The sequence below is a fragment of the Hakea prostrata genome, chromosome 3 (genome assembly GCF_041222555.1).
Source record: "Hakea prostrata isolate BN-2017 chromosome 3, UWA_Hpros_2, whole genome shotgun sequence".
Classification (NCBI taxonomy): domain Eukaryota; kingdom Viridiplantae; phylum Streptophyta; class Magnoliopsida; order Proteales; family Proteaceae; genus Hakea; species Hakea prostrata.
In genome coordinates, this window is record NC_142602.1 from 12,323,943 (window position 1) to 12,349,109 (window position 25,167).

Here is a 25,167-nt window from a genome sequence, read left to right on the forward strand (position 1 = left end):
CGCATTTAAGGGTGGGCCTCATCTATATGGTCCATTGGAATAGTGTGAGTAAAACACAGACCTCTATCTTCACAAATAGAAGATCCAATACCCCTAGCCCTCATCTTTGACTAAGAGATACATATCATACATCACGCCTTCAGTGGAAGCGTATACACAATAAATTGGACCATAATCCGGTGGCTAATCAGAAATGGACCGGTCTTTGAAACATTGCAATTCATATCATATCGGTTGATTGATACGATTCTGCCACCAAACCGATGGTATCACAAGGATATAACGTACGATGAGTAACAGTATCGGTATTCGTTTCGGAATTGACCGATACCTCTTTGATACTCGTAAAATTGTATACCCAATTTGAGTACACTGACCTAATTCCGACAACCATTAGAGCAGAAATGCGAATCGCCCGGTTCGGCCAATCCGATATCAATTTTGGTGGCTGTGAAGTCACCTTCACCGTCTAAAGTGTCAACGACAAATTCTTTGTTTCCGGTGCTTAGTTGTCTACTTTTGTCTTAAAATGGCGATATTGATTGAAGATCACCAAAATGGAAAAGCAAATCCCTAAACATCGAGATACCTGTGTGCTGTGTGCTCCATAACTCGGTTGGATTACCTTCCAAATGGTCTCTTTTACCCCATTTTAATTTTAGAGAGACCCTATTAAAATACATTTCTTCTTCAAATTTAATTCCAACTCCTCCATCAAACGCTGAGTTAAACCCTCAAAGGGAATTTTTATAGGTTTGGTAAGAAGTCGTACCAAATTCTTTCCTTTTCGTCATTTTAGAGATTACAGCACGCAGAAAACACCAAGCTATGGTGGTGGATTTTTAGTTTTGACCTTCTGTTTTAGCTTTTTCTTAGTAGTGTGGATAATACAGCAACGGGTATTGTTCTTTCGATGTTTTCAATCTCCGCTATTGGCCTGCAATGTCGACAGAGGTTTAGTTTCCCACCTCACAGCGTGGATTTGGATGAGGGAAAAAGGGGAAACTGGAAAAGGAGAACCTTTTTCATGTGGGAATGAGAAAAGTAAGATGTTCCCTTCTCTTCTGTTTGCAGATGTTTTTCTTTGTGGCCAAATGGATTGTTTCAATTGAAGGGTTTGCAGGTGGTGGTCACTTTCAATTTTTTTGGCCTTTTGGGTTCTTGTTATCTGGTTTCCTATTGGGTCTGTAGTTTGTTTCATTATTGGAATTGGGTTTGATTGGTTCATGGTTACAGTTTCCAGGAAAGCTGGGATTTTTAATGTACCGGCGTTCCGCTTTGGTATGCCTTCACTTCGTAGTTCTTCTTTTTCAGAATATGGGGGGCACTCTTTCATGAGGGGTTCTTCGCCTTACTTTTAGATTAATGAGGTATAGTTTGTGGGATTCTTTCATTGGAAATCGGAAACAGAAAGAGAAAATTCATTAAGAATTGGAGTGAAGAAGATTTTCTTTTCTGCGGAAGGAAGCGTGAAAATGGACTTGTGGGTTGTTGCAGCAGCTGCGGGTGCTGGATATCTAGCGAAATACCTGTCGAGGGAGAGCGAAAGTGAGGGCTTATCCGGAGGCTCAAAGCATGATAAATCCGAGCTCCAGTCTTTGCTGCAACAGCTTCGAGAGCGAGCATGCCCCTTCCAAAGATTGTCTGGGAGGCAATTAGAAGAAAATGCTACTTCGAGTGGAGATTCTGCTAGAGAAGATGTTTCATCTAACTCGGGACTGAGATTCTCAGAAGCAAACGGCTCAGCTGGTGCTTCAGCATCAAAAATGGCTTTTACTGGTGGTGGGTTTAGTGATGAAGCTTCAGTGAATTTGCGGGTGTATGAGGATTACAACATACTCTCCTTATCATCTTTGCCTCCAGGATTCCCTGGAATGAATAATCATCAAGTAGATAGAATTGAAGCCACGGGTGAAGTTTGTGATGAGTCCAAGGATTTTTCGTTATCTGAACCTTCTACTAGAGAGAAACATATATATCACAGGCAAGATAGAAGGAAAACTTCTCTTATAAGTCGGCGGCCTCATGGGTGTTATTCTATTAAACCTCTAAGCTCTATGGAAAGCTGTGCCATTGCTCAGTTGTGCAAGGATCATGTTGAGATGGATGAACATGTACTTACTCGACATGCATCCGCTAAAGCCCCAAGCCTGAGGCCTTTGTTAGTAACCGATGGAAAACAAATAATCAGCAGAGCAAATGGTGAAATCTGTGGAGTAAAGTTTGAAAATGTAGAAAATATGGTGCAGCAAGGAGCTGAAGCATATGCAAATAGGGAGATACTGTTGGGGATTCCACCACTTCCAGAAATTGCTTCTGCAGGACTCTCTAAGAGACAGAACCAAAGTAGAGAAAACTGTGACCTTGGAAGATCAAGCTCTTCCAGTGTGAGAACCTCTTCAAAAAATTTCCAGTCACAAGGTGGTATTCCCTCCTGATAATCTTACTTTAGCATATTACTTATCTCTTTTCTATTTGCTTCAAGGAACTTTTATTTCTAGAAATCAACTTGCAAAGGAAAACAAATCAACCATCTTCTATCTGGCAGCAACTTTCTCTGGACAATGTTATATCTGAGGAAAATGAATGTGGCAGCATGGCTTAACAGATAAAGCTCAATTATTGTTTGATTAGGACTCCTATACTCTTTACGGGCTTGTATGTCAAAATGATTCTCATGTTTGGATACCTTAAGGACTACATGTGTTCAAAGTCAAAAGGAAGTGCCCAGTAGTGTTAGCCATTCTTTTTGGCAGGCAGATGATCTGTTTTGTGGAACATTATCAGTATTTTGGAGCTAAAGACATCAGTGCTTTCCTGTTAGTAACCGTGAATTTTGAGTTATGTGGGACAATTTCCAGATGGTATAGTTTTTTTCTTTTTGGGGTAAACAAACTATATGATGCTGCACTTTATGGTTAATACAATGTTTAGTGATTGTCATTGGAGGATGAAGCTAGCCCCGAGAGGGAAGGGTAGGTTGGAGGGGTGAATCCTTGGGATACAAGAAGTGAGTTTTTGAAAGTGCATTCAGGAAATGCCAAATTATTTCTATGTTGTATTTGATTTTCCTTCTTAATTTTGACAAAACCTCTTTTTGTTGTCCCATTTGGCTTCCCCTTTTCTATGGCATAAAAGACATCTAAGTTCTTTTTTTCTTGTGTCTTCCCAGCCAGATCAAAGCCTTTCTTTGCTATTTTCTTCTCTCTTTTCTCTTCTGAATTCTTAATCATTATTTTTTTTCTCCCCATTTTCCTTCCTCGTTGCCTTAATTTTTTCCCCAAATAATTTGTGTGAATCATCCTTCGACCAAACTGCATTACCAAGTTGTTTCCTGAAAACAAGTTGCTTTTGGTTCCCTAGCATGATTACTGATTAGCTTCCTCCCTAGAATGTCTTACATGAAACTATGTGCCCATTCATTTTTCCAATCTAGATCAAAGAGTAGGTTGCATGCATATGTCATTGGACATGTAGAACCTGAATATCATGGATATTGGACTTCAATATTTAAGTAGTTATTTGTTCAGACAAAAATATTTGGATTATCTATATTCATGTTAGCTTCTTGATAAACTCTAAGAACTTGTTAATGATTTACAGATTTTTTATGTCTTGCTTTTTGAGTCAAATGCTATAAAAGATATGATCCTTCCATAGTTTATTTAGTAATTGTCACTCTGACAATGCAAATACCATCAGGCTCACCAAATGAAATGCTTCTATTCTGCATTGGAGTTGCTGTTGGTGTTGCATCTACTGTTATCGCAAACAGAAGAGAAGTGGACAGGTTAAATGAGTTTTTAAAGCAGAGAGAGAACTTGGTTCAAGATCTACAAGAAGAGCTTGAGATGAAAGATTCACTGACTGTGAAGGAGCTAGCTAATGAGAGTTATGAATCCCGAGGAAATAATCGTTTTTCCATTCATCAGCAGCCTCCAGTCCCCTTTCCTCCCCAACAGGAAATCAAAGAATCAATGAATTGTAATGGCAAAGAACTATATAATCAAAAGGAAAATGAGAAGTCAGAGATAATGAGTAAAATTGAAGCAGAGCTTGAGGCTGAACTTGAGAGGTTGGAGCTGAACATGTGCTCGCAGAAAACATTTTCTGGTCTTTTGGAGGTAAGCTTTCATTTTTATTCTGAACTTTCTTCTTCATAACAAGTATGCAGATTTATTTAAGTATTTATTCATTATCATCATACTATACATTAATGCAAGTATGACTTCAAACATAGTTCATTGGAGAATAAAGATTGCTGTAGCCAACCTCATTTAGTTGGGATAAGGATGAGTTAAGTAATTTAAAAAAAATTCAGCTGTACCTACAAAAAGGGATATGTCAAGCATTGCTCATGTAGAGTTCCAACTTGAAGAGATGATGACCTGTTGGTTTAGTTTTTTTTAAATCTCCAAATGAACCTAGCTTGGCTTCGGGTAACTGAATTTCAGGGCCCTATGGTAGGGTTATTATCCCTTAGTTTGCTACTGTGATGGGCATGGGCCAATTCTTCTTGTCAAATTTTGTTAGTCTTCTTGATTATTACTATTTTTGAAGGTTCTAAAGATTCTATATTCCTAACTCCTACACAAAAAGGTTAGCTATTGGTGCACTTGTACCCTATGGTTATAAATAAAGAAAGTGCTCTGTTAGCCCCTGGAATATTATGAAGTAGAAAATTATGGTTTCGTCCAGTGCTTTGTGAGATGCAGCAGGTCTTTGAGAAACAGTTTACTACCTTGGTGGGAAGTTAGGGAAGTGTGGGAAGCTGGTGAGGATGAGTGAGAGGCCCAACCATTCTACCCTCTACTCCTCCATATTCTTTCAGTTTTCCAATGATGTGCCTGCAGTTCTGTGGTTATCTATGAGTACGCTTTAACACTTTAAGGGAAGTGCTGCTGTACCATTTGTTTCTGAAGTTTTGTTGCATTGAAGTATCAATGCGGTTGTCATTTTTTAGTCTCTCTGGTATACTATCTCAAGCTACGGATATTCCATCATCTTAGCATGGGATTGTTTTGAAAATTATGGGACTTCTGAAGTAAGATATGCAGCTAGCGACCTTAGTATTAAGTATTTACCTTATCTGACCTATGGTTAGTGAGTTGCAGGTAAATACTAATTCTGCTCCCGAGTTACTAATTCTATGTTGATGCTGAAATGAAGAATCTGGCTGTTGAATTAAGAAGATTCTTACTAGTATGAGTAGGAGGGAGTATTTTGTTGGTTTGATGATGATTTTCTGTGTTGATAGGAATATACTACCTGGCTTCTAAATTTAGAACCATAGTCACCATTCTGGTTGCCTTCCTGTATCCTCCTATCCAACCATTGGATTGGAGTCAAATTTTGAGGAGTTGCACTTGGGGAGAGTATTATTAGCAATATGGGGTTTGACAATATTCTTGGTTTGAGAGGTATGGCATCATAGACTTTGTTCCTCTGGTTGTGCACTTCTAGGATCCAGTAGAAGGTAGGATTCAGAAAATTATTATGGTGTTGGATTGAATCTGTTAAACTGGTATCCAAGTCATGACCGAGAGTACCTGTGCTGCCCCAAACTAAGCCATTAATTCTAATGGACAAGTGATCAAGATGTTTCTGCTATTGATTAAACGCATACTAGAATAGTGCCACATATTGAATCTGTACCTACATATTATATACATATTATTGGCCTCTCATTATAACAGGATTATTTTTATCAAGAAAGGAATGGCATTGAGCATAGGGATTTGAGAGAAGGAACAAAGGGTAGGTCCGGAATCATCTCAGATAGGAAATAAACCTAATTCCAATTACCATGAACACCTAGATTTCCTAGTCATCATCATCATCAAAATCCAATGTAGAACAGAGACCAACAAAAATGGTTGATTTTTCTGTTCTCTGTTCGCTAAGCTTTTTGAATTCCTGAAATGCAATAATCTGGAAATGGAACTGGGATATCTCCTAAAGGATCCAGTTAATTTTTTGAATTCCTAAATTGCAACAATTCTGGAAACAGAACTGTGATATCTACGAAGGTGACACAATCATTTAAACCTGCTGGTAGTCTAAATGATGGATTATTCAGCAAACTTATAAGTAATGGATTTAACTACATAATGGAGGGACTTCTCAAGATATGTATTGCTTTGCAATACATTGAAATCTCCTCCTGCATGAGATTAATCACCAAGCATAGAGGGGATGAAATTTTGGCTTCTGTTTTCAGTAATTATCCACTGATCTTCGTTCTCTTGAAACATGTTTATTGTGAATAAGAGACTAATTTAACAATTTCTTCAACTTCTTTTACTTTCTTGTACCAAGCAAAACAGATTTATACTTACGTGTGTTTGGGTAACCTACTTTTTGCTTAAATCTCTGTTTCATCAAATCTGATAGCTCAGGCATTTGTTTGCAGCTTGATCCTGATTTTGATGCTGACATTATTCAGCAAGAACTGAGAGTAGATACGGTCAACAAAGGGACCAGTGGGCTAGATGATTCAGACCAAAATGCAAGTGGCACATCCACCAATCCCATCCCCACCGCAAATTATGCAGTCTCACCTCGAGAGCTCAGCTTGCGTCTTCATAAAGTAATTGAGGAAAGACTGGAGGAACGCATCATGGAACTTGAGACAGCACTCCAACAAAGTCAACAACGGATGCACCAACTGGAATCAGAAGGGGTTAACTCCCAAAGGGGCTTCTCAAGCAGTGAAATAGAATCATCAACTACTCATGTTAGTCCAACTATGAGGGATGAAAGCAATACCATACCCAGGCCCCTGGTTCTGAATTTGTCAGGGGATGCACTAGATGCATATAATGAAGCTTACGATGTATTCTTGAGCGTGACTGAACCTGAAGAACAGAGCCCACCAAACACAGTAAGCAACAATGCTGATCTCTGTGGAGAAAGATTGCATCGATTGAATCCGGGTGAGTTCTGGTATCAAAGCCAAAGTGCACAGAATAGGTATCTGGCAACCGATAGGATCACTGACAAAAGACAATCAAGAAGTCTGATTGATGATAAAATCAGGTCTTGGGAAGAGAGGGTTTCGAAAAGTCAAGGATCAAGTGAGCTTGGTGATAGCGAAGAAGAAGATGAAATGGGAAAGCTATTAATTAAGAAGATTTTAGAGAAAAGTAAGCAAGGGTCTCCTGCTGTATTTAATGTTCAGAAGATGCTCTTCTCAATGGAATAGAAAGAGAAAAAGTAGTTGGTGAAGAAAATTGATTTTGGATAGAAAATTTATTGACTTGACTGTCAAGAAAACGAGAAAGGGTTGGTCGGTCGGTTAAATTCAGTATCTATTTCTCCTGCTGGAAACATTTTCCAGGTAAATTTTGTAACTACCACCCCAACTATCAAATCATTTGTTTGTGGAGGAAATCCAGAGCTTCAATAAAGAATCATGTTGAAGCCATAATGGCAGTGCACTGAAAGAGGGAACTCATTGTGAAGTTAAGAGTTGAAACATCTTATCTTATAATGGGTGTGATATCAGCGACTTCGCGGCCTAAATATACAATCAATCACTTGCATGTTATTTGGGTTGTGGTAAGGAATGGAACAGCCCCATAAGAACATCCAGTAGTGGGCAGAGGAGTGTGTTATATCAGATCAGCTTTATGAGGACTATTCTCAGACAGCCGTCACCTAAACAAGTGGAAGTAGTGAGATACCAATGTTGTTCTAAGTCATACACTATCACTTTATCATAAACCTTTCTGCTTTCACGGTGGAGAAAGTCCTCTTATTATTCCTTAAGTGGTAGGTAATACAGACTCAAAAACAATTTCAGCTACAACAGGGGATGTCAAGCATGAAACTCGAAACACATTACACTTTGGCTTGTGTTGATTGAGTCAATAAACCAAAACTGAACCAATATACAGTAGTAATCACGATGCTACATATAAGGAACGCTTATCGAACCAAATCTGCAAAGATATTTAGTTTAACAAAGGTACAGCTTTTCCAAGTTGTCCGTTACCACAGTATCCAATATCTCCGATAGCTAAACAGAAGAAATGAAATGGACAATTACTAAACACCAATCACGATTACAGAACACGTTAGCCACCACTATTAATTGCTCTAGATTTCATATGGTTCTAACCCGAGGTTCCTTTCATAAATTAAAAACAAAAAGACAAAAAAGAAAAAGGGGAAACAAAAAGAGAAAGGATAGGAGAGAAAAAAAACATAGAAGAGAATAGAAGACAAATTAGTGCAAACGATGACGAAAAACCAAAAACAAAGTTCATATCTGAAGCAGAGCCAGTCCCCACGTTCCATCAATTTGTCGTCTCTGCTATTCTTATCAATTCGCTTAAATCTCTACAAGATATATTTCCCATTGGTGTTAAGTGGTGGCAGAAGAGTTGCGGGATTGATCGATCAGCCCCTCTTGTCAGCATAATCTTCAGGCTCATCATCATTGTCCATTCCTTCTGGATCATCCAAGCCTTTAGATTTGTCTTGAAAACTACCGAACTGATCACCACCAAAACCCGCATCAGTAGTGCTACCACCAAAAGAGCTAGATGCAAAGCCACCGTCACCACCAAAACCTGTAGCTCCACCAGCATAATTATCATTCCCACCAACAGCACCACCACCACCACCACCTGCAACACCATAAGTTCCAGTGCCAGTAGTGCTGCCATCCCCAGCAACATCTCCCCCACCAAAGGCACTACCACCACCGTAGCCACCACCACTGCCATAACTGCCACCACCACCAAAACCACTGCCTCCAGAACCACCATAGTTGCTCATACCACCGCTGCCATAGCTGTTATCAGCAGCGCCACCAGCACCATAGCCTCCACCGCCACTACCATAGCCGCCACCACCATAGCTGCCTCCACCACCACCATAGCCACCACCACCGTAGCCACCTCCACCACCACCATAGCCACCACCACCACTGCGGAATCCTCCTGTCCTATCTGTTGCATAGTTCACTCTCACCCTTCGGCCATGAAGATCCTGTTGAAGAGACAGCATCAGTTGATCAACTTCTTAAAGCCAAGTCCACTTCTTCCACAATAAATAATAGATCATAAATCATAAATCAGGGGCAAATTGAGGCCTACTGTACTGGAGATGTAGTTTTTTGTCAAGCAAATATGCCAGACAATTTACATCCAATTTTTTCATTCCCTTATTTTTATTAGACACATAAAGAAATTGGTACACTGTATGTGTAATATGCACCACGCATAAAAGTGTAACATGTACCGCACATTCTCTTATGCAGTTCAATATGCAACATCCAATGTTGCATCTTCCACATCGCAGTTCACAAAATGAAAAACTAAGATGAAAAAACTGAAAGATAAAACAAGAACTAGGGTTACCTGCCCATCCAAAGCCTGAATGGCACTTGAAGCTTCCTCACTTGATGTGTAACTAACAAAGCCAAAGCCTCGAGATCTGCCCGTTTCACGGTCCATGATTACTCTTGCTGCATAAATTATCACACTCAACATAATCAAATGCAAATGGGAAAGTGACAGATCCATAATTTTCGAAACAACATTTGAATGGACATTTCCTTCAGCTGCACATTTGCACCTCTTAAACATCTTTACAGTTTTATGATTGATTAAGCCTCACCACAAACAGTCAACGTATGGGACAGAGTGAGTTTCTTCTTCTTTTTTTTTTCCTCTTTTTTTTTTGGGTGGGGAGGGGTGTTCGGGGGAATCAGAAAAAACAGGACCAAATGTCTCCTCTTGGGATGCAGGGTTGAAATAAACAGGGGATTGATTAGTTAAGAGCTCTGATTGGCATGATTCTGCTAGATTAGATGAATACCACCGGCGAGAGCTAATGACCAAATATAAACATCCCTATGCAATAAAAATAAGAGGAATGGTTAGAAGAAAGGCACCTTCGATGACCTCCCCATAAGCAGCAAAGGCATCTCTCAAACTTTGATCATCAGTAGTATATGAAATACCTGGAGGCAATGAAAATCTAATATATCAGAAAATAAAGATCATGAGAAAGTTACTACATATATAACCAGAAAGTAAGACTTATAGCACCTCCAACAAAGAGTTTTGAAGATGACATGCATCTTATGGCTTGGAAAATAGAAGGATTTGAAGCCGATAATTCAGAACTAACACGTCCGCTGACAGTCTGTCTAAGTATGTTCCCCATTTTGCTGATGAAAGCCATTGTCAGAACCTAGCCAAGAACACCGACGCAAATGGTTATTCTTTTTTCACAAACAGTGTTGTCTTACTTTGAAACCACATAATAGAGACTTCAATGCAACAATAGATATAGAAAGACGAATGCACAAATATGGCACTACTATTCACCACCAAAATTATCTAGAGAATAAAAAATTATTCGACCCAGAACCAGATGAACACAATCACAGTGAAACCATGGTTTCGCACAAAAATCATCGCATCAAAACCACCAAATCCTCGTTGCGCATTAAGAACCTTTTTCTCCTCTTAATTACTGAACCACAAGAACGACAGTACTTGAAACAGAGAATTACGAAAGTAAAGGAAACCGTAGCAACTCTTATAATAGAGGTCAACAGCATAAGGAACACTAAGATCGGATATCATATAAAGATTAACAATAACCGCTATCATCAAAACCCAATCATCCGTCGGAGATCTCTGTCAACCGACGATAAAGCTATACGAGAATCGATCTTTTGCATAAGCATAAGATCATTAGACATCATCAAAAGGACAACATAAGGTATATCAAACAGCTAGTTTTTAAATGTAAAGACTACGTGAGAACTACGCCCAAAATTTCAATAACAGCGAAATCGTGAGAACTACCAAACCCAGATGACAATGAACCAGAGAGATAAGTCCCAGATGACAATGAACCAGAAATAAGTGAAACAATAACTAAAACAGAAGATGAATTGAAGATATAAGGTCATCAAATGATTGAAGAATAGACGTACAAGACGAAATCCGAACATACCTTCAGGAGGTTCTTCGAGAGCTGCTGCTTTTTCTCCTAAAACCCTCAATGGAAATTCTAGGTTTTGAGAAGAGAGGGTTTACCACTAAATAGAGGGTGGATATTTATTATATTTTTTCAATAAATCTGGACCGTTCAAAGGCACCGGCTTTCCGGAACGTTGGATTGAAGGACGCCGTTGTAGATATTTTTAGTTCTAGATTATTCCGTTTAAGGATGGGAATCCGGATACTGGCACCGGACAAGTTTGCCCTTACTAATAGCCAATCATATGGAATAATAATAGGGTAATTTTGGAAGTAAACGCACCTAAAAGGATATTTATGAATTCAAGACGACTAAGGAGTTGTATGGCAATGATTTTGTGTCGATTTTTCCACATGGATTGTGAACTCCTTGAATCCAATTCTCCAACTTTTGGGTTTGAGCGCCCCGCCCATCCCTCAAGCCCCTCTAGCCTTTCCCCTTCTTCCCTCGACAAGATTCTATTCACTTTGGTACCTATCAATCGAATGAATATCTGTACCTACTGGAGCTACTACAAAGGCTCCTTACTAAACAGAGAAAGGAAGGGAAGTTACAGAGTGAAGGGCAAGTGTTGACGTATGTAAGAGCGGGGCCGTGCTTTGGTCTTCATTTCGGAGAGGGGTTTTGAGGGATGGGCGGGGCATCATTGCAGGGGAGAGATTGGGTTCTTGAGGTCCTTGTATTTTACAGGTCCATATAATTAGAGTTTCATTCTGATTTTCATATCATATCTTGTATTCTGAGAGTCCATATAAGTAGAGTTTGACTTTTAATTATAATTGTACTTAGTGATTAACACAAGAATTTACGTCAATTACTTGCATAGGGTAGAATTCCGATATTCTTCTTCTTCTTCTGTTTCTCCCTTCTTTCTTTTAGGAAATTTATAGGTGTATGGAGATTTTAATTATATGAGGATTTAAGTTTTGAGTTCCCTTATGGATATTGTATTTGGGGATAATCTAAGTAAAGCAAGCAAATAAGGTATTTTGTAAAGTGTGCGAGTGATAAGGTTTTACAGGCATTTTGCCAAAATCATAATAAATTCATGGTTGCTGTGAATATGTGCTTTACTTATGTTCTTCTTCATATTTGTACATCTATCCTCAATACTACTTTAATGTCCTACCACCATCTTGCCAGTGTTTTTAATTGAATCTCTCTCTTAATGTATAGTGGAGAAGTATTAAAATAATGTTATCTTATACTACTAAGGGCAATAAATGTCGATTCTACTCCTCCACCCTATTTGTCTAACCATGCCAACCGGTTGGGTTAAGTTAGGTTCCTAGCCTTCATAGATAGAATAGAGTGATGAATATTAAATAACCAAGCTCTTATTCAACTTATTGAAACTGCATGAAATTGAAATCGCTATTGTGCAAAAGTTCATGTTTGGGCTTTGGTATTTTCAGCTCAAAACTGTTAAGCCTAAACTAAAACCGCCTCAAACCAAATCATTGATACCCCACCATAATTTTATCAAGTAAAGTAATAATAAGCGTGTCCCATTATTTTGAAGAGAGGGGATTAGGACATCTTTTTTTCTTTCTCGGTAAAACTAGTTTCATTTCGAAGGGTAATCACGAATTTGAATTACATAAGGACTGAATCCAAGAGGTGGATAATAGTTAACATGTAAGGCTTGTAATGGATAGGACCTTCCGGCTAGAGAATGGACCAAACTATTCCCATCTCCTGAAATAAAAGAGAAAATAAATATATTAGGATTTACAAATGTAAGAATGTAGTGGTCTAATCACAGTGGCTATGGGCTTTAGACGTGAAAACGAGAATAAAGGAGAAGGTGCAAAGAGACGGAGATTCAATTCCAAGAATTTCTTCGGACGTATTGCCCCCATAGAAGATGATGCCAATGTAGGCAAACATGCGGCTCGGATATGAGAGATGCAACTCACCGATTTATGGCTATTGAGTTAAGAAATCGCGAGTTCGCGACTGAAAGAGAGTTCTCATTTATTATTTACGCAGATGCCGAAGAGCAGCAGACCAAACCAGTCGTTGTTTGGGGTTAGATTCGATTCATCACTGACGATCAATCAACAATAGAACAGCGCTTCCACTTTACAATCCCACTTAGATTTTCTCTATTTCAAATCCAAAACTCCAAACCCATCAGATGTCCGAAGAAATTCCATCACCAATGGCTCAAAATCAGAAACCCCCAAGTATTCTCGAATCGATTGGAGAAGAAATCATCAGAATCGTGACCCCTGTATCAATTTGTATGGTCTTAGTAGTTCTCCTGGTCGCGACCCTCAACTCCGACACCTCCGATTCTTCGTCGTCTTTCACGAGCATGGCCACCATGGCTTACAACGAAGACCCTTCTGATTCAATTTGGGACAAAATCAAAGGTGCCGTCTTGAATTCCCTCGTTTTCGTAGCCATTGTTACGGTAACAACATTCGTTCTGGTCTTACTCTTCTACTTGAGGTGCATTAAGTTCCTCAAATTCTACATGGCTTTCTCTTCTTTTATTGTTTTGGGATTCTTGGGCGGTGAAGTCGCTATATTCTTGATCGAAAAGTTCAGTTTCCCTATTGATTGTATAACATTTTTGATAATTCTTTTCAACTTCACTGTTGTTGGGGGAATGTCTGTTTTAATGTCAAACATGCCGATTCTGATGAACCAAGGGTACCTGGTGATTATTGGGATGTTGGTTGCATATTGGTTCACCCTCTTACCTGAATGGACTACTTGGGTTCTTTTGGTGGCTATGGCTTTGTATGACCTTGCAGCTGTTTTGTTGCCTGGAGGTCCTTTGAGGCTTTTGGTTGAGCTTGCCATAGAAAGAGATGAAGATATCCCAGCTTTGGTTTATGAAGCCAGGCCTGTGACCCATGATGAATCAGCGCTGAGGCGAAGGCGGTTGTGGAGGGTAAGGAGGAGTGCTGATTCTGGTTCAGCTGAAAATTTGAATTCCGAGTCCTTCAATGCCCAAAATGAGACTAGGTTGCTTATGACTGAAGATGGTCAACGTCCAGAGTTGGTTTCTGAGCTTGCAGTGCCTTTGATTTCTCCTCCATTGCAGAGTACACGAGATGGCCAAGAAGCTAATGCAAGTGAAAATTTGCACCTGGAGGGAATTGGCTTGGCTTCTTCGGGTGCAATCAAGCTGGGTCTGGGAGATTTTATCTTTTACAGCGTCTTAGTTGGTAGGGCAGCAATGTATGATCTCATGACAGTTTATGCCTGTTATCTTGCAATCATAGCTGGTCTTGGCATTACTCTAATGCTTCTAGCACTTTACCAAAAGGCCTTGCCTGCTCTTCCAGTGTCAATACTGTTAGGTGTAGTGTTCTACTTCTTGACTTGTATGCTGCTTGAAGCTTTTGTTGTACAATGTTCAATTCACCTCATAATGTTCTAGATTGAACAATTCCCCTTCTAATTTCTGGCAAGGGGTTCAGTTATCGGTGTGTCTCTGTATGTTTGCTGATTTATTTCACTTCATTAATTGATATTTCCTCAGAGAAATTGATGTTCTTATATGCTTTTATTGATCCCACTACTTGGAAAACACATTGATTCGTGCATCTATGAAATGTGCTTAGGACTGGTTCCTGGAATGATCACTTATGCATTTTGTTCCGTATCTATGGCCATGGTTCCTCTTATAAACTTTGAAGAATTTAAAAATGGTCTCAGGCATAAAAAGAACATCTTTGATGATTCTGTTGGTGGCTGTGACAGAAGAATAGAAAAACTAGCTGATGAGTGAATGCATCAAAACTCAAGCAGAAAGAATTGCATTGCAGGGATAGAAAATGTTGGTTATTATGAGCTTATCAGTTTTGTTTTTCTGTAGTACATATTGGTGTTATCATCCTAAACAGGACTGCTGCCTTCCTGCCTGCAAAGATATTTGCCACTTCTATGTCTTAAAGATTAAGATACCATCTAAGTCTCGTGTCATCTCAATTAGCAGAAGTTCTTTCAGTAATCTTTTCTCATATCAAACTATTTACTGACCTCTATGTGAGTATGTGAGATGGTTTAGTGATGTTAAGCTGCTCTCCAGCACAAGAAAATGCCGCAGATACTTGTAAGCATCATGTTATGTGTCAGGGGTCTTGTCTCCAGTTAAATTATGCTATTTTCACCATTTAAGGAGATCAATTGAATATAAAGCACCAATCCTGTTACCTCCACTACAGATGTGTGTTGCTGAGTTCTGAAGTTATTCTGTGTCTGCTGCAGCCTTTTTTATGGCGTTCAAGCCCCTGAATATTTTTATTGCATCTTCCATCTAGTACCATGGACTGTGAGTAACAGAAGTTGGAACCATTTAAACAAGTATGGCTTAATTTTTTAACAAAAATTTCACTTTTATGGAAGTACAGCTGTAGAAAAAAGTGAATATGCAGGTGGTTGAATACCATAGCCCCTTTTCGTGATCAACTTGTGAAGAAAATCATTCTTCTGAAAGATCCTCAATGCAATCTGCTGAATAGCTTAGCCAACCAGAGACACTTCACATATCTAATTTGAATTTATTTTGAACCATAAAATAGTCAGAGATTGTTTACTCAAGAGTATAAGTAATCAGGGATTGTGTATCAGAGAGAGCAAGTAACCCTCTCTTTCAAAATTTTTTGTCAGGGCTGGTGTGGATTTGCAAATTGGTTTGCATGTTTGTACAACCATGCCACTACAGCAATTCATGTTATGCCAACTAAATGGGTGGCTACATGGATCCTCCATTCCTCTCAAAACAAAGTAAGGAAATCAGGAAAATCAAAAAAGAAAAACAAATAAGGAGAAGATAAATGGGGACGGAGGTTAAAAATAAGAAATGGAAATTGAAAGTAATGTGGATACACATTATATTCATCATTTAGAGCATTAATTTTGGTCATTTCTCTGTATCTACATCATCCTGAGAATATACTTCTCTTTCTTTCTGATCATATTAGAGTCTGCAAGTACAGTGATTGTTTTGTTTATGTTACTGAATTCAGTTCCATGAATGTAATTACTTTCATTGGCAAAAAATGTCAGGCTGGAGTGAGTGCTTGATTTCTCTTCCTGATGCATCCTTGGCAAAGTATGAACCAAATCAACTTTTGATATGCTTTTGCACTGCAGTCACTGGTTTTTGCTACACAATTTATGTCAGATATATCATGATTGCTTTTGCTTATGTATGCTTGGAGGCGAAACAACCTATGATGTGGTCACTGTGTTGGTGTTTCAACTTTTGTAAATGTAAACTCTCATGCTGCAACTTAAGTCTTTTTCCTTTTGCACGACTCTGCTTTCTCCTAAAGATTTGATGTCCGGTGTCAACCCATGCTTCTTGCAGCTAAATAATGGGTAGCTTTAAAGCAACAGTGAAAGATAGCATCTTGCATCCTCTCTTGGTTCAGGTCTGATGTGACAATTATCTCCATCATCTCTTGAAAATTGGTGGTAGCAACCCAAATTCCAGGTTGCTTTTGTGGATACTTTATTACAGTGCTGGCTTAGCATGAGGCGTAGTGTCGGTATGCTGCCAGTATGGCTGTTGCCAAAAAAGTTGGAGCAGTCACATTCTTGGTACCTGATGAGAAGGGATTCACAAGCATGGACCTCCATGGGGGGTTTGGATCCGCTTTTGTTTTGATGGAACATCGATCTCTCCAGTGGTTCATAGCTGTTAGTTGTCTTAATCATTCATATAATAGTTGTGTTTGAAATTTGAGTTAGCGATACCGTGGTATACAGGGAGAGCACAAATACATAGTTTATCACAAGAGACCTCTACAGCCCAAGGAGAATCTAAGCTCTTTTCCATAGAAAAAGGGCCAACCAACTTGGTCGCCAGTGCCATTGACATTTTTCTCTTGGTGGAGAAGTTATTTCAGCTTTGTACTTACCCAGCCTGTGAAGACTTCAATATTCCATTCAGCAGTTCTTTTGTATGTAGTGTGTGTTATCCTTGTACAGGGCCATGCCTTATATTTTCGTTGTAACATCAATTTCAGGTGGAATTAGGAAGGCATCATTCTTTTTGGGTGGATTCATTTTCTGGAAGCATTGATATTTATTACAGGTTCCACTACCCTGTTGAGAACCACCACCCCTGCCATCACCCAAGCCTCCAAGGGTCTCTGACTCTCTGTGACTTAACCCTCGTGGTTAATGTTTGTTGTTTCAGATGAACTTCAATCTATATCTCAAGTTTTCAACTACTTAGGATATTAAGTATGCGATAGGTATGCGTTCCTCGAAAGCATTCTTGGTTCAGAAAACATTTCTGAAAATCCATGCCAAACGTGGTTACAACTTACAACATGATGGCTACATGTTGAAACCTATCACAATTTCAGGCTTCAGTTGCAACCTACAAGTAAAAACCTAAGGCGAATTTGCAAGCCACAATGGAATTTGAACGTCGAACGACTCGTACAAGCGTGAACTGTCAAGTTCGCAAGTCACCCTAGAATTCAAACACATCAAGAAAACTCGTATATGCACCAGGAGATGGCAAAAATTGGCTGGAGTAGGAAGTAAGTAGTAGTTGAATTTTGGTGCCTGCATTGTTGAATCTTAGATCAGGATTTTTATAGGACCATCAAAGAAATGTCGATTCTCAATTATTATCATGTTAATATGAGAACAGAGCAGACAATACTCATTATCGGATCACTCTTGAAAACTCAAAAAGAGAATCAAAAACGGTTTCTTTTCTCAGAAACTAAATTCCAGACTAAAGAAGACAATTGGGCTAGGACACTAAAGAATTTGAATTTGTTCCAATGGTTAGATCTAAAAATCTGGATAAATACTAGCTGTGGTAAGAGGGATGCGTATGCTCATTTTCTTCAAAAATAGCCTTAAAAAAATGCAACTATACTCAGAAAGATGTGTTTACAATACTCTCTTGTATTTAAAATACAATAAGAAAGATATGTATATGATCCCACAAGCAATTCCAGTTATAATCAAGACCCAGTTGAAAGCAGATGGGTAATTGAAGATGTCAGGTTGGAAGTTCATCCCAAAAACTCCGGTCACGACTGCAAAAATTGCAGTGACAAAAGTAGCTGCTGTCAGGAGCAACTCAAACTTTATTAGCTGGTTCTGGACGTTTCCCTGGTTAAACCCAGAGAATACAGAGAAAGCATCAGTTTATTTAACATATGTCAACCACTTCTACAACATAGATGGAATGGTGATGCTTCCATCAGTTCTCACCAGTTTAATGTTGATAAAATCTTCAGTATCATCTATATATTCTTTCAGCTGCAAACACCACCAACAGTGAAAATTTCAGCAAAAAATAAAAGCCACAGAATTAGCAATTATTCTATCCCAGTCAATTAAACTGAATAGATGACGGTTCAGTTTAAAATCAGAAAACAGTTGCAGTGGCATCATGGTAGTTTTGGAACACTACCAAGTACAGAGGTTCAAGTCATTCCTTGAATCAAAGTAGAGCATCATGTCTTACCGAAAAAAGTGTACTGAAGGTGTTGTCAATAACAACAAAATATGCTTCAAGCAACATTTCAAGTTCTACAACATTTTCCCCACCATTAGATGACCCCATTTGGCTTCCGTATTTACTCAAAGAGCTGCTCAAAGACTTCTCCAGTCTATTAACCCCACTTAATGAACCAACAGGTGAAACAGGTGCAGATTTTGACAGCGTCTCAGTACCAGCTAGAATGTTATTCTGGAAATATTGTTCAGATGCGGAGTTTGCCTCCATTCTCTCTTTCTTCAAAGTCAAGTACATCTCAGCCATGTCCCCATCATCATCCATGAGCTGCTCTATTTCATTACGGACCTGGAATGCCCATATGAAATCAAATAATATGCCAAGGAAAGAATTAGCATTTCGAAAACACTAGGCTGTCTTAGGGCTCAGGTAGTATACCTTCTGAACTCGGTGAGTCAATGCAAGAAGATTGCCCTTGAGTCTCCGGACAGATTCTAGTTTTACAGTGTTGATGGATGATGCGAGCTCATCTAATACTGGATATACATCTGATTCCAGTTCCTTTGCCTGTAGAACTCAATAATGATCAAAGAATATTGGGTTACAATTATGGTGGTATTTCAAATCTTTAATTTTCAAATTTGGAGTAACAGGGACATACAAAAGGTCACAACCCTTTGAGTTCAGCGGAAAAGCATAATTCACTTGTAGCATATAGTTTGGAAATGGAAACACAGTGCAAAACAAGAAGGTCTGTCTTATCTAACATTACACACATCATAATTTATTAAGGGACTGAGTATTCAATACATCCAGTGTCAAGGGAGCATTCCCTGACCAGTGTATTTGGATGGTCTATTCAGTACAGAGGAATAGTAGGGGGTACCAATGACCATTCGTACCATAAGATTTATTTTTTATCGTTTTTCTGTGTGTGTGAGTGTAAGAGAAGGGGGGGGGCAGAGGGATGGCTATGAGCGGGAAGACATTGACATCCATAGGTGGCCAAATGACGGTCACAATACACTAAATACATAAAGAAAAGGAAACATATTATTTCACTCCAAGTACAAAATGAACAGAATCTACAGACAACTAAATCAATGTGCTTTGAAATGAAAATTTTTTAACATAAGCAACAGTCTAAGTAGCTGAAAATCCAAATGAAAAAGCAGAAACCAAAGATTTCAAAGGCAGCAGAAATGTCAACTCTTCATAAGATATGCTTGCAACCTGTACTGGTAGCAGAAATTCTGTGATAAATGATGAATAGTAATTCCTTAATTTTTTCAAACATGATTTCCATTTCAAATGAGCAGTAGCACTACATCTCATCATCTTCTGTAATGAAAAGGTTCCACTAAGGTATTGCAGAGCACTGGAGTGGATACAGGCTTCATAAAGATTGATTGTTGTATGAAGAAAAATGACATGAGCTGGTCGATTATTATCAATACATAAAATAAACTCTTTTCATTGGATTGGATGGGTTGGAGGCTGGTTTCCCCTCCCGCCTTTCTCTCCCTCTCTCTCTCTTTGAAGAAGGGGGGGGGGGGTGCATCTCCCTACTCCTTGAGAACGTAACAGGAAATACAGAAGAGCATCACCTTATGCATTTAACGTAACAGGAATAAAAAATGAGGACATACACCGCAGGTGGGAACCCAACACAGCCTTTAGAAATATCAATCTAGATTGACAAATGTGGATCTATGCTTTTACGGAACTAGGTAGTTTGGCATCTATACCACAGTACAGAATATCTCAGGATTTGAGTCTCTGGGACTGTGAGGCTGGGGGTTATTACCCACCTGTGTATCAAGAGACATGCACGTCAGCTCCAAAGCCAGCTCCAGTGCCCTGAATTCGAAAGGCAGATCATCTAAATTGAATCAACAGATCAGTACAAGATGTAAGCTTTTCATGGACTATCATCTACATTAAGAGAAAATTGTAATCATAGTTGGTCTCATGGTAAAATTGAAAAGTCAAGTCCATATTGGCTATATTTACAAACTTGACTCCATAAAAAGGTTTTAAACTAAAATGAAAAATTCTTTGTGTCTTGTTCGAATAAACTGCATTATAAAATCAATTTGATAAGAAACAGGTAAAGAATAAAATGAAAATTTTATAAACAAAGGAAATGGATTGCAAGAAAGAGGAAAATACTCCATTTTTATTAAGAATCATAGCACAATTCTACCTAGGTTAGGTGAATGACTACCCAAGCACCACAGACCCTCCCACCAAGTGCATGGTGATTAAGTAGTCATTCACCTAACCTAGTTTGAACATGTTAGGGTTTTCAGGGGAGGTTTTTTATGTGTCGGGGTTTTAAAAGAGGGGGGAGGCTTAGTTATTTCTTAGGGTTTTCAAAAGGGGGGTTGTTAAGGGGAGACTTAGTCCTATGTTAGGGTTTTCAAAAGGGAGTTGTTAAGGGGAGGCTTAGTCCTATGTTAGGGTTTTCAAAAGGGAGGTTGTTAAGGGGAGGCTTAGTTATGTGTTAGGGTTTTCAAGAGGGGGTTGTCAAGGGAAGGCTTAGTTAAATTATTTTCTTTAGGTTCCACATTGATCGGGGAAGAACAAAAGGTGCATATAAATTCCAGACTAAGTCCAAATGCTTGGCAAGACCTTTTTAATTTACTAGTTAAGACTTTATGACTGCAGCCTTCTGAAAACATTAAACAGATTGGTAATCTTTTGTTGATTAAATCCACTTGTGAATATTCAAAACTAATAAGGAAGATGGAAGTGGTAAACTTACCATTTTGATCTTTGTTTATCTCAAGGCGTTTGCAGAGTTCCAACTCATATTGCACAACAGAACTGTCCAAGGAATTCATCAGGATAACTTCATCAGCTGTGATTATGCATCTAATTTGTTCGAGACTGACAACAATTGCCTTTTCACGACCTAATATTGTTGAAGGATAAATGAATAAAGGATCCAAAAGCCGTAGATCTCTTGAAGGCAGTGAACAACGTCTCATTAGGGTGGCCTTATCAAGGTCCAGAATCTTTGAGTTTCCATTGTGATCTATCCTTATCCATGAACGACTTCCATGGCCTCTCTTTTTGATGCCTGGATAACCAAAACCCTGAAAGGGAGGAGGATTCATGGGCCCATTTCTGACAAGTGTTGCACTATCCTGAGAAGAAACAGGTTCTTGTAGAAAGGAAGGAGCCAATGAACTTAGTCGGTCTCCCATTGGACTCTATTTTCCTTTTTAAAGTGCAACCATGCTGCTTCGTGATACATTCAAGTCCAGATAAGCTCTAGTGGATGCAAGTTGATCCAAACAGAATCCAATTACTCAGATTTACAGCTCACACAACCTTGAACCTCCCATATACTGCTCCACACATATAATGTTGAAGCACTTAGGAGGTTATGAAACAAAGCTAACCGGCCCAACAATAGAACCCTAGTGAATGACCTTCTACATAATCAACAAATTAGAGCAGAACCTGAAAATCACAGCCATCAATTACGGTAGAAAGCAATTAGAACAATCTAATAATGTTGGCAGACATTCTCAAACAAACCAAATAAAGATATCAATCTGGTCCAACGAACCCCTTTTACATTGACATAAGCAAATTTAATAATACTTCAAATGCTATGTCCTTGACCTATAATCTCAATCAGTAACTCTCTTCAAGTTATGGCAAAATCCTGACAACCAGCCATTTCTTCGGCTTAGAGACGGAATTTATAAAACCCCATGTACATGTTCTTAACGCAAAGAAGACATTCACCACTCCCCAAACAACCCACCACCACCACCCGCCCCGGTCCCCAAAACAAAACAAAAAAAACCCACATCGAGTCTTAATCTTAATCGTCACTGGTCTATCTCTTGACTTATATATCACCCGCAACCATCAATTAATTTTTAAACCTCTTATTCAACGAAGGCATGAATCGACTTTTCAGATTCATAACATACAAAAATGGATGTTTTAATAATGATGGGTTTTTCTTCACTGCGAGATCAAGGGAATTTTTGCCCAGATAAAATTAGGAATTCAATATGAACAAGAGAATCATTATGCATTAATGAAACAGTAAAGGAATTTCAAGACCCAAATCCAGAAGTCCGTCAATATATATACTATAAATAGAATTCGCAGAAACCATAAAATGGAATTCCTTTAAGACAATATAAGCAAACAAGTAAGAAGAGGCGTATGAACACCAATTTAGAAGAGGGAAAAACAAAAAGAAACCTCACCAAGTCACCAGTCCTCAGCTGGACTCTGAATTCAGATTTAACGTAACGGAGAAGATAAGATGTGGGGCAGTGAAGAGTCACGGGTTTCCTCGCCAGTGAGAATGTGATTAAGAGAAGAAGGCGGCGACATGAAGAGGTTCTGCAGAGTTACCAAGGGAAAAAATCGTCCAGAGGACTCCGTGGAAGAATCTATGGATACTTTCCTTGTTCACCACCTGAAATCCAGAAATCCAATCCGATCTAAAATCAAGAACAGCGGTTATTAGAGGTTTTTGTTGGAAAATGAACAACGGTTATTAGAGTTACGGTTCAAACTTGTGGGACTAGTTCTGAAAAATACATGACGAAGCAATGGGGCTATCAATAATCAATTGACCGGAAAAGGGCAGCAATGATGAAGCTTCTTGCCTTCCCTCCAGGTTTACCTTTACGTTCGGTCTTTCCTGTACTTACGCGGCAGCTTCTCTGTGGAGTGAGATGAGATGAGAGACTACTGATAGGAATCCTTGTGTTTTGTTAATTTTCATGCTGCTCTAGAAATGGAATTTGGTGACAACATTACATGTGATAACTCTGATGAAAAAAAAAAAAAAAGGACAAAGAGATCACAGCCGTTCGCCCTTGGAGAGCTATGCCAAGTACACACTACACTATTAAGACAAACAAGGATGTAGTCATGTAACCCTAAGGGTGTGGCTCAGCAATGTGGACAACCATAAATTATGGCCCACAAGTAAAAATAAGAAAAAAAAAAAAATTCTATTATCTTGATCGTATGGAAATCTTTGTAATTCATGGTTAACAGCTGTCGGACCTCAGACCTCCGACCTCGTTGAGAGAAACAATCCAAACTCATGGCTCAATTGATAAAAAACTATCACTTTCGAATAGGAAGTCAGAGTTTGAATCTTCTAAGGCCACTAGTGTATTATGTAATTCTTCTAACCCCCAATATATAAAAAAATCATCATTTAAAAAAAAAATTTAATATAGAAATCTATATTAAGAATATTCTTAAAATACATACCAAATACGATTTCAAATTTTTTAATAATCAAGACCATTGCTTACTTGACAATGACTGTCCCTTTTAAAGATCTTGAATTCAATTCTTGTTAATGATCTTATTAAAAAAAACCTCTTCTTAATGATATATTTAAATTATATATATATAAAAATATGAAAAATCTATTCTAAGAATGTAATTGAGTTGAATGATTTATTTGATAGAATGAATTATGATTCCAAACGATTATATTGGACATCATTACACCTCGTTGCACCACCCAAGCTTCATTAATATTTGGCCAGTTCGCTACTCACCTAACCGAAAGACCCTTCCAAAATAATCTTTTAGAAAATAAGAAAACAAACCGCACACGTTTTGTCATTTCCTAACAAACATGTAAGAGTCCAAATGTCTAAATCTCACATGGTTTATAATTATTACTATTTTCTTTTCGAAAAACCCAACCTAGCCTTCTAGCCTTTCTTGGCAGAATCCGGATCATCATCCCTGTCAAGCACAGATGGTTTTACCACCACAAAATCGGTGGACCCTTCAGCTGAAAAATATTAACAAAAAAGAAAAAAAAAATTCCCATCACCCACCCCTGCCCCCTGTATTTTGGGGTGGAAAAGCCATCAGAGGTCGCAGATCCAGACTCTTCTTGGCAATCTGTGTTTTGAATCTCCACCATTTGTTATTTTTCATACATGCCTGAGATACGGAGATCTCATTCAACTTTTGGTGTTCTTTTTATTTTATTTTTTTATTATGATTAATTTTTAATAAACAAGCTGTATTCTAAATCTGACTCTTTACCGATTTTTATATGCCAAATGTTTCTAAGTTTCAAAAAAATTTGTCAAAATATCGCACCTTGCTTACAACCCATTAAAAAATAAATAAATCAAACACTTAAAATAAACACATTCTAAACTAAAAATAATACTTAAAATATTTAGTACAATGTAAACCCCCTTCACCATTCAACCAATAAACCAAGAAATATTTTTTTGCAAACGAAGAAAATAAAGGTACTAATCAACAACTAACTAAATACCTTCACCCAAAAAAAAAAAAAACCAAATCTCACAGCTAGTTTTTATGTTGATCGCTTAAAAGCCCAAGAATTTTTTCTCCTGATTTTTTCCATTTCTTCTGGACTAAAATCTTTCTCAATATGAAAAGTCTTTCTGATCTCTTCAGGAGTTTTCCCTATCATCATCCTTACCGCCTTTTCCCAGCCATATCCAGTAATCCTGCAATACCCAAATCATCTGCAGCAACCATGAGACTGTAAAGCACTGATAACTCAATGTCCATGTATTCTGTTTTCCACTTGTCATCTTCATTGCTGTGTTTGTGCAATACTAAAGCACCTTCAACAATATCTGCAAGCTGATATTTGGTAATGGCATTGATAATTTATCGTAGAAAACTTCGATAATGTTCTTGATGGTCCT

The 25,167-nt window shown here is 38.4% G+C and overlaps 4 protein-coding genes across 7 annotated transcripts; 2 read left to right on the top strand and 2 right to left on the bottom strand.

Annotated features, from left to right (window-relative positions):
* The first annotated feature begins 507 nt into the window (after positions 1 to 507).
* Positions 508 to 8,214, top strand: LOC149020804 (uncharacterized). The gene is made up of 4 exons (XM_089149011.1): positions 508 to 1,044; positions 1,237 to 2,421; positions 3,703 to 4,124; positions 6,413 to 8,214. The coding sequence occupies exons 2-4, from the start codon at positions 1,476 to 1,478 to the stop codon at positions 7,202 to 7,204; spliced, it is 2,160 nt and encodes a 719-aa protein (XP_089005137.1). The 5' UTR covers positions 508 to 1,044; positions 1,237 to 1,475; the 3' UTR covers positions 7,205 to 8,214.
* On the bottom strand, positions 8,067 to 11,049 carry LOC149020805 (uncharacterized). Its single transcript, XM_089149012.1, has 5 exons — positions 10,981 to 11,049; positions 10,062 to 10,206; positions 9,905 to 9,973; positions 9,369 to 9,475; positions 8,067 to 8,997 (listed from the first exon to the last, which is right to left on the bottom strand). Exons 2-5 carry the CDS (start codon positions 10,195 to 10,197, stop codon positions 8,404 to 8,406), a joined length of 906 nt encoding a protein of 301 aa, XP_089005138.1. The 5' UTR covers positions 10,198 to 10,206; positions 10,981 to 11,049; the 3' UTR covers positions 8,067 to 8,403.
* A 1,936-nt stretch (positions 11,050 to 12,985) lies between these two features.
* Positions 12,986 to 17,090, top strand: PS2 (Presenilin-2). The gene is made up of 2 exons (XM_089149013.1): positions 12,986 to 16,242; positions 16,340 to 17,090. Exon 1 carries the CDS (start codon positions 13,148 to 13,150, stop codon positions 14,402 to 14,404), a length of 1,257 nt encoding a protein of 418 aa, XP_089005139.1. The 5' UTR covers positions 12,986 to 13,147; the 3' UTR covers positions 14,405 to 16,242; positions 16,340 to 17,090.
* Positions 17,091 to 17,355: 265 nt separating this feature from the next.
* Positions 17,356 to 23,217, bottom strand: MGT3 (magnesium transporter 3). Of its 4 annotated transcripts, none has more exons than XM_089149016.1 (8): positions 23,124 to 23,217; positions 22,699 to 22,913; positions 21,228 to 21,931; positions 20,272 to 20,342; positions 18,899 to 19,027; positions 18,470 to 18,808; positions 18,214 to 18,261; positions 17,356 to 18,111 (listed from the first exon to the last, which is right to left on the bottom strand). In XM_089149016.1, exons 3-8 carry the CDS (start codon positions 21,670 to 21,672, stop codon positions 17,887 to 17,889), a joined length of 1,257 nt encoding a protein of 418 aa, XP_089005142.1. In that variant the 5' UTR covers positions 21,673 to 21,931; positions 22,699 to 22,913; positions 23,124 to 23,217; the 3' UTR covers positions 17,356 to 17,886. The 4 variants fall into 4 exon arrangements, with proteins under 4 accessions (XP_089005142.1, XP_089005143.1, XP_089005141.1 ...); XM_089149017.1 differs by having other exon boundaries at positions 23,039 to 23,217; XM_089149015.1 differs by having other exon boundaries at positions 23,014 to 23,217.
* Between the last annotated feature and the right edge of the window lie 1,950 nt (positions 23,218 to 25,167).

Excerpts from the sequence above, each read along its gene's own strand:
- LOC149020804 (XM_089149011.1), top strand. The coding sequence starts at position 1,476 with ATGGACTTGTGGGTTGTTGCAGCAGCTGCGGGTGCTGGATATCTAGCG. Across the intron at positions 2,422-3,702 it reads AAAAAATTTCCAGTCACAAG|GCTCACCAAATGAAATGCTT; the intron begins GTGGTATTCCCT and ends AAATACCATCAG. Across the intron at positions 4,125-6,412 it reads CATTTTCTGGTCTTTTGGAG|CTTGATCCTGATTTTGATGC; the intron begins GTAAGCTTTCAT and ends ATTTGTTTGCAG.
- LOC149020805 (XM_089149012.1), bottom strand. The coding sequence starts at position 10,197 with ATGGCTTTCATCAGCAAAATGGGGAACATACTTAGACAGACTGTCAGC. Across the intron at positions 9,974-10,061 it reads TTCAAAACTCTTTGTTGGAG|GTATTTCATATACTACTGAT; the intron begins GTGCTATAAGTC and ends CATTGCCTCCAG. Across the intron at positions 8,998-9,368 it reads TTCAGGCTTTGGATGGGCAG|GATCTTCATGGCCGAAGGGT; the intron begins GTAACCCTAGTT and ends TCTCTTCAACAG.
- PS2 (XM_089149013.1), top strand. The coding sequence starts at position 13,148 with ATGTCCGAAGAAATTCCATCACCAATGGCTCAAAATCAGAAACCCCCA.
- MGT3 (XM_089149016.1), bottom strand. The coding sequence starts at position 21,672 with ATGGGAGACCGACTAAGTTCATTGGCTCCTTCCTTTCTACAAGAACCT. Across the intron at positions 19,028-20,271 it reads GCATGTCTCTTGATACACAG|GCAAAGGAACTGGAATCAGA; the intron begins GTGGGTAATAAC and ends TGAGTTCTACAG. Across the intron at positions 18,809-18,898 it reads TGACTCACCGAGTTCAGAAG|GTCCGTAATGAAATAGAGCA; the intron begins GTATACTACCTG and ends TGGGCATTCCAG.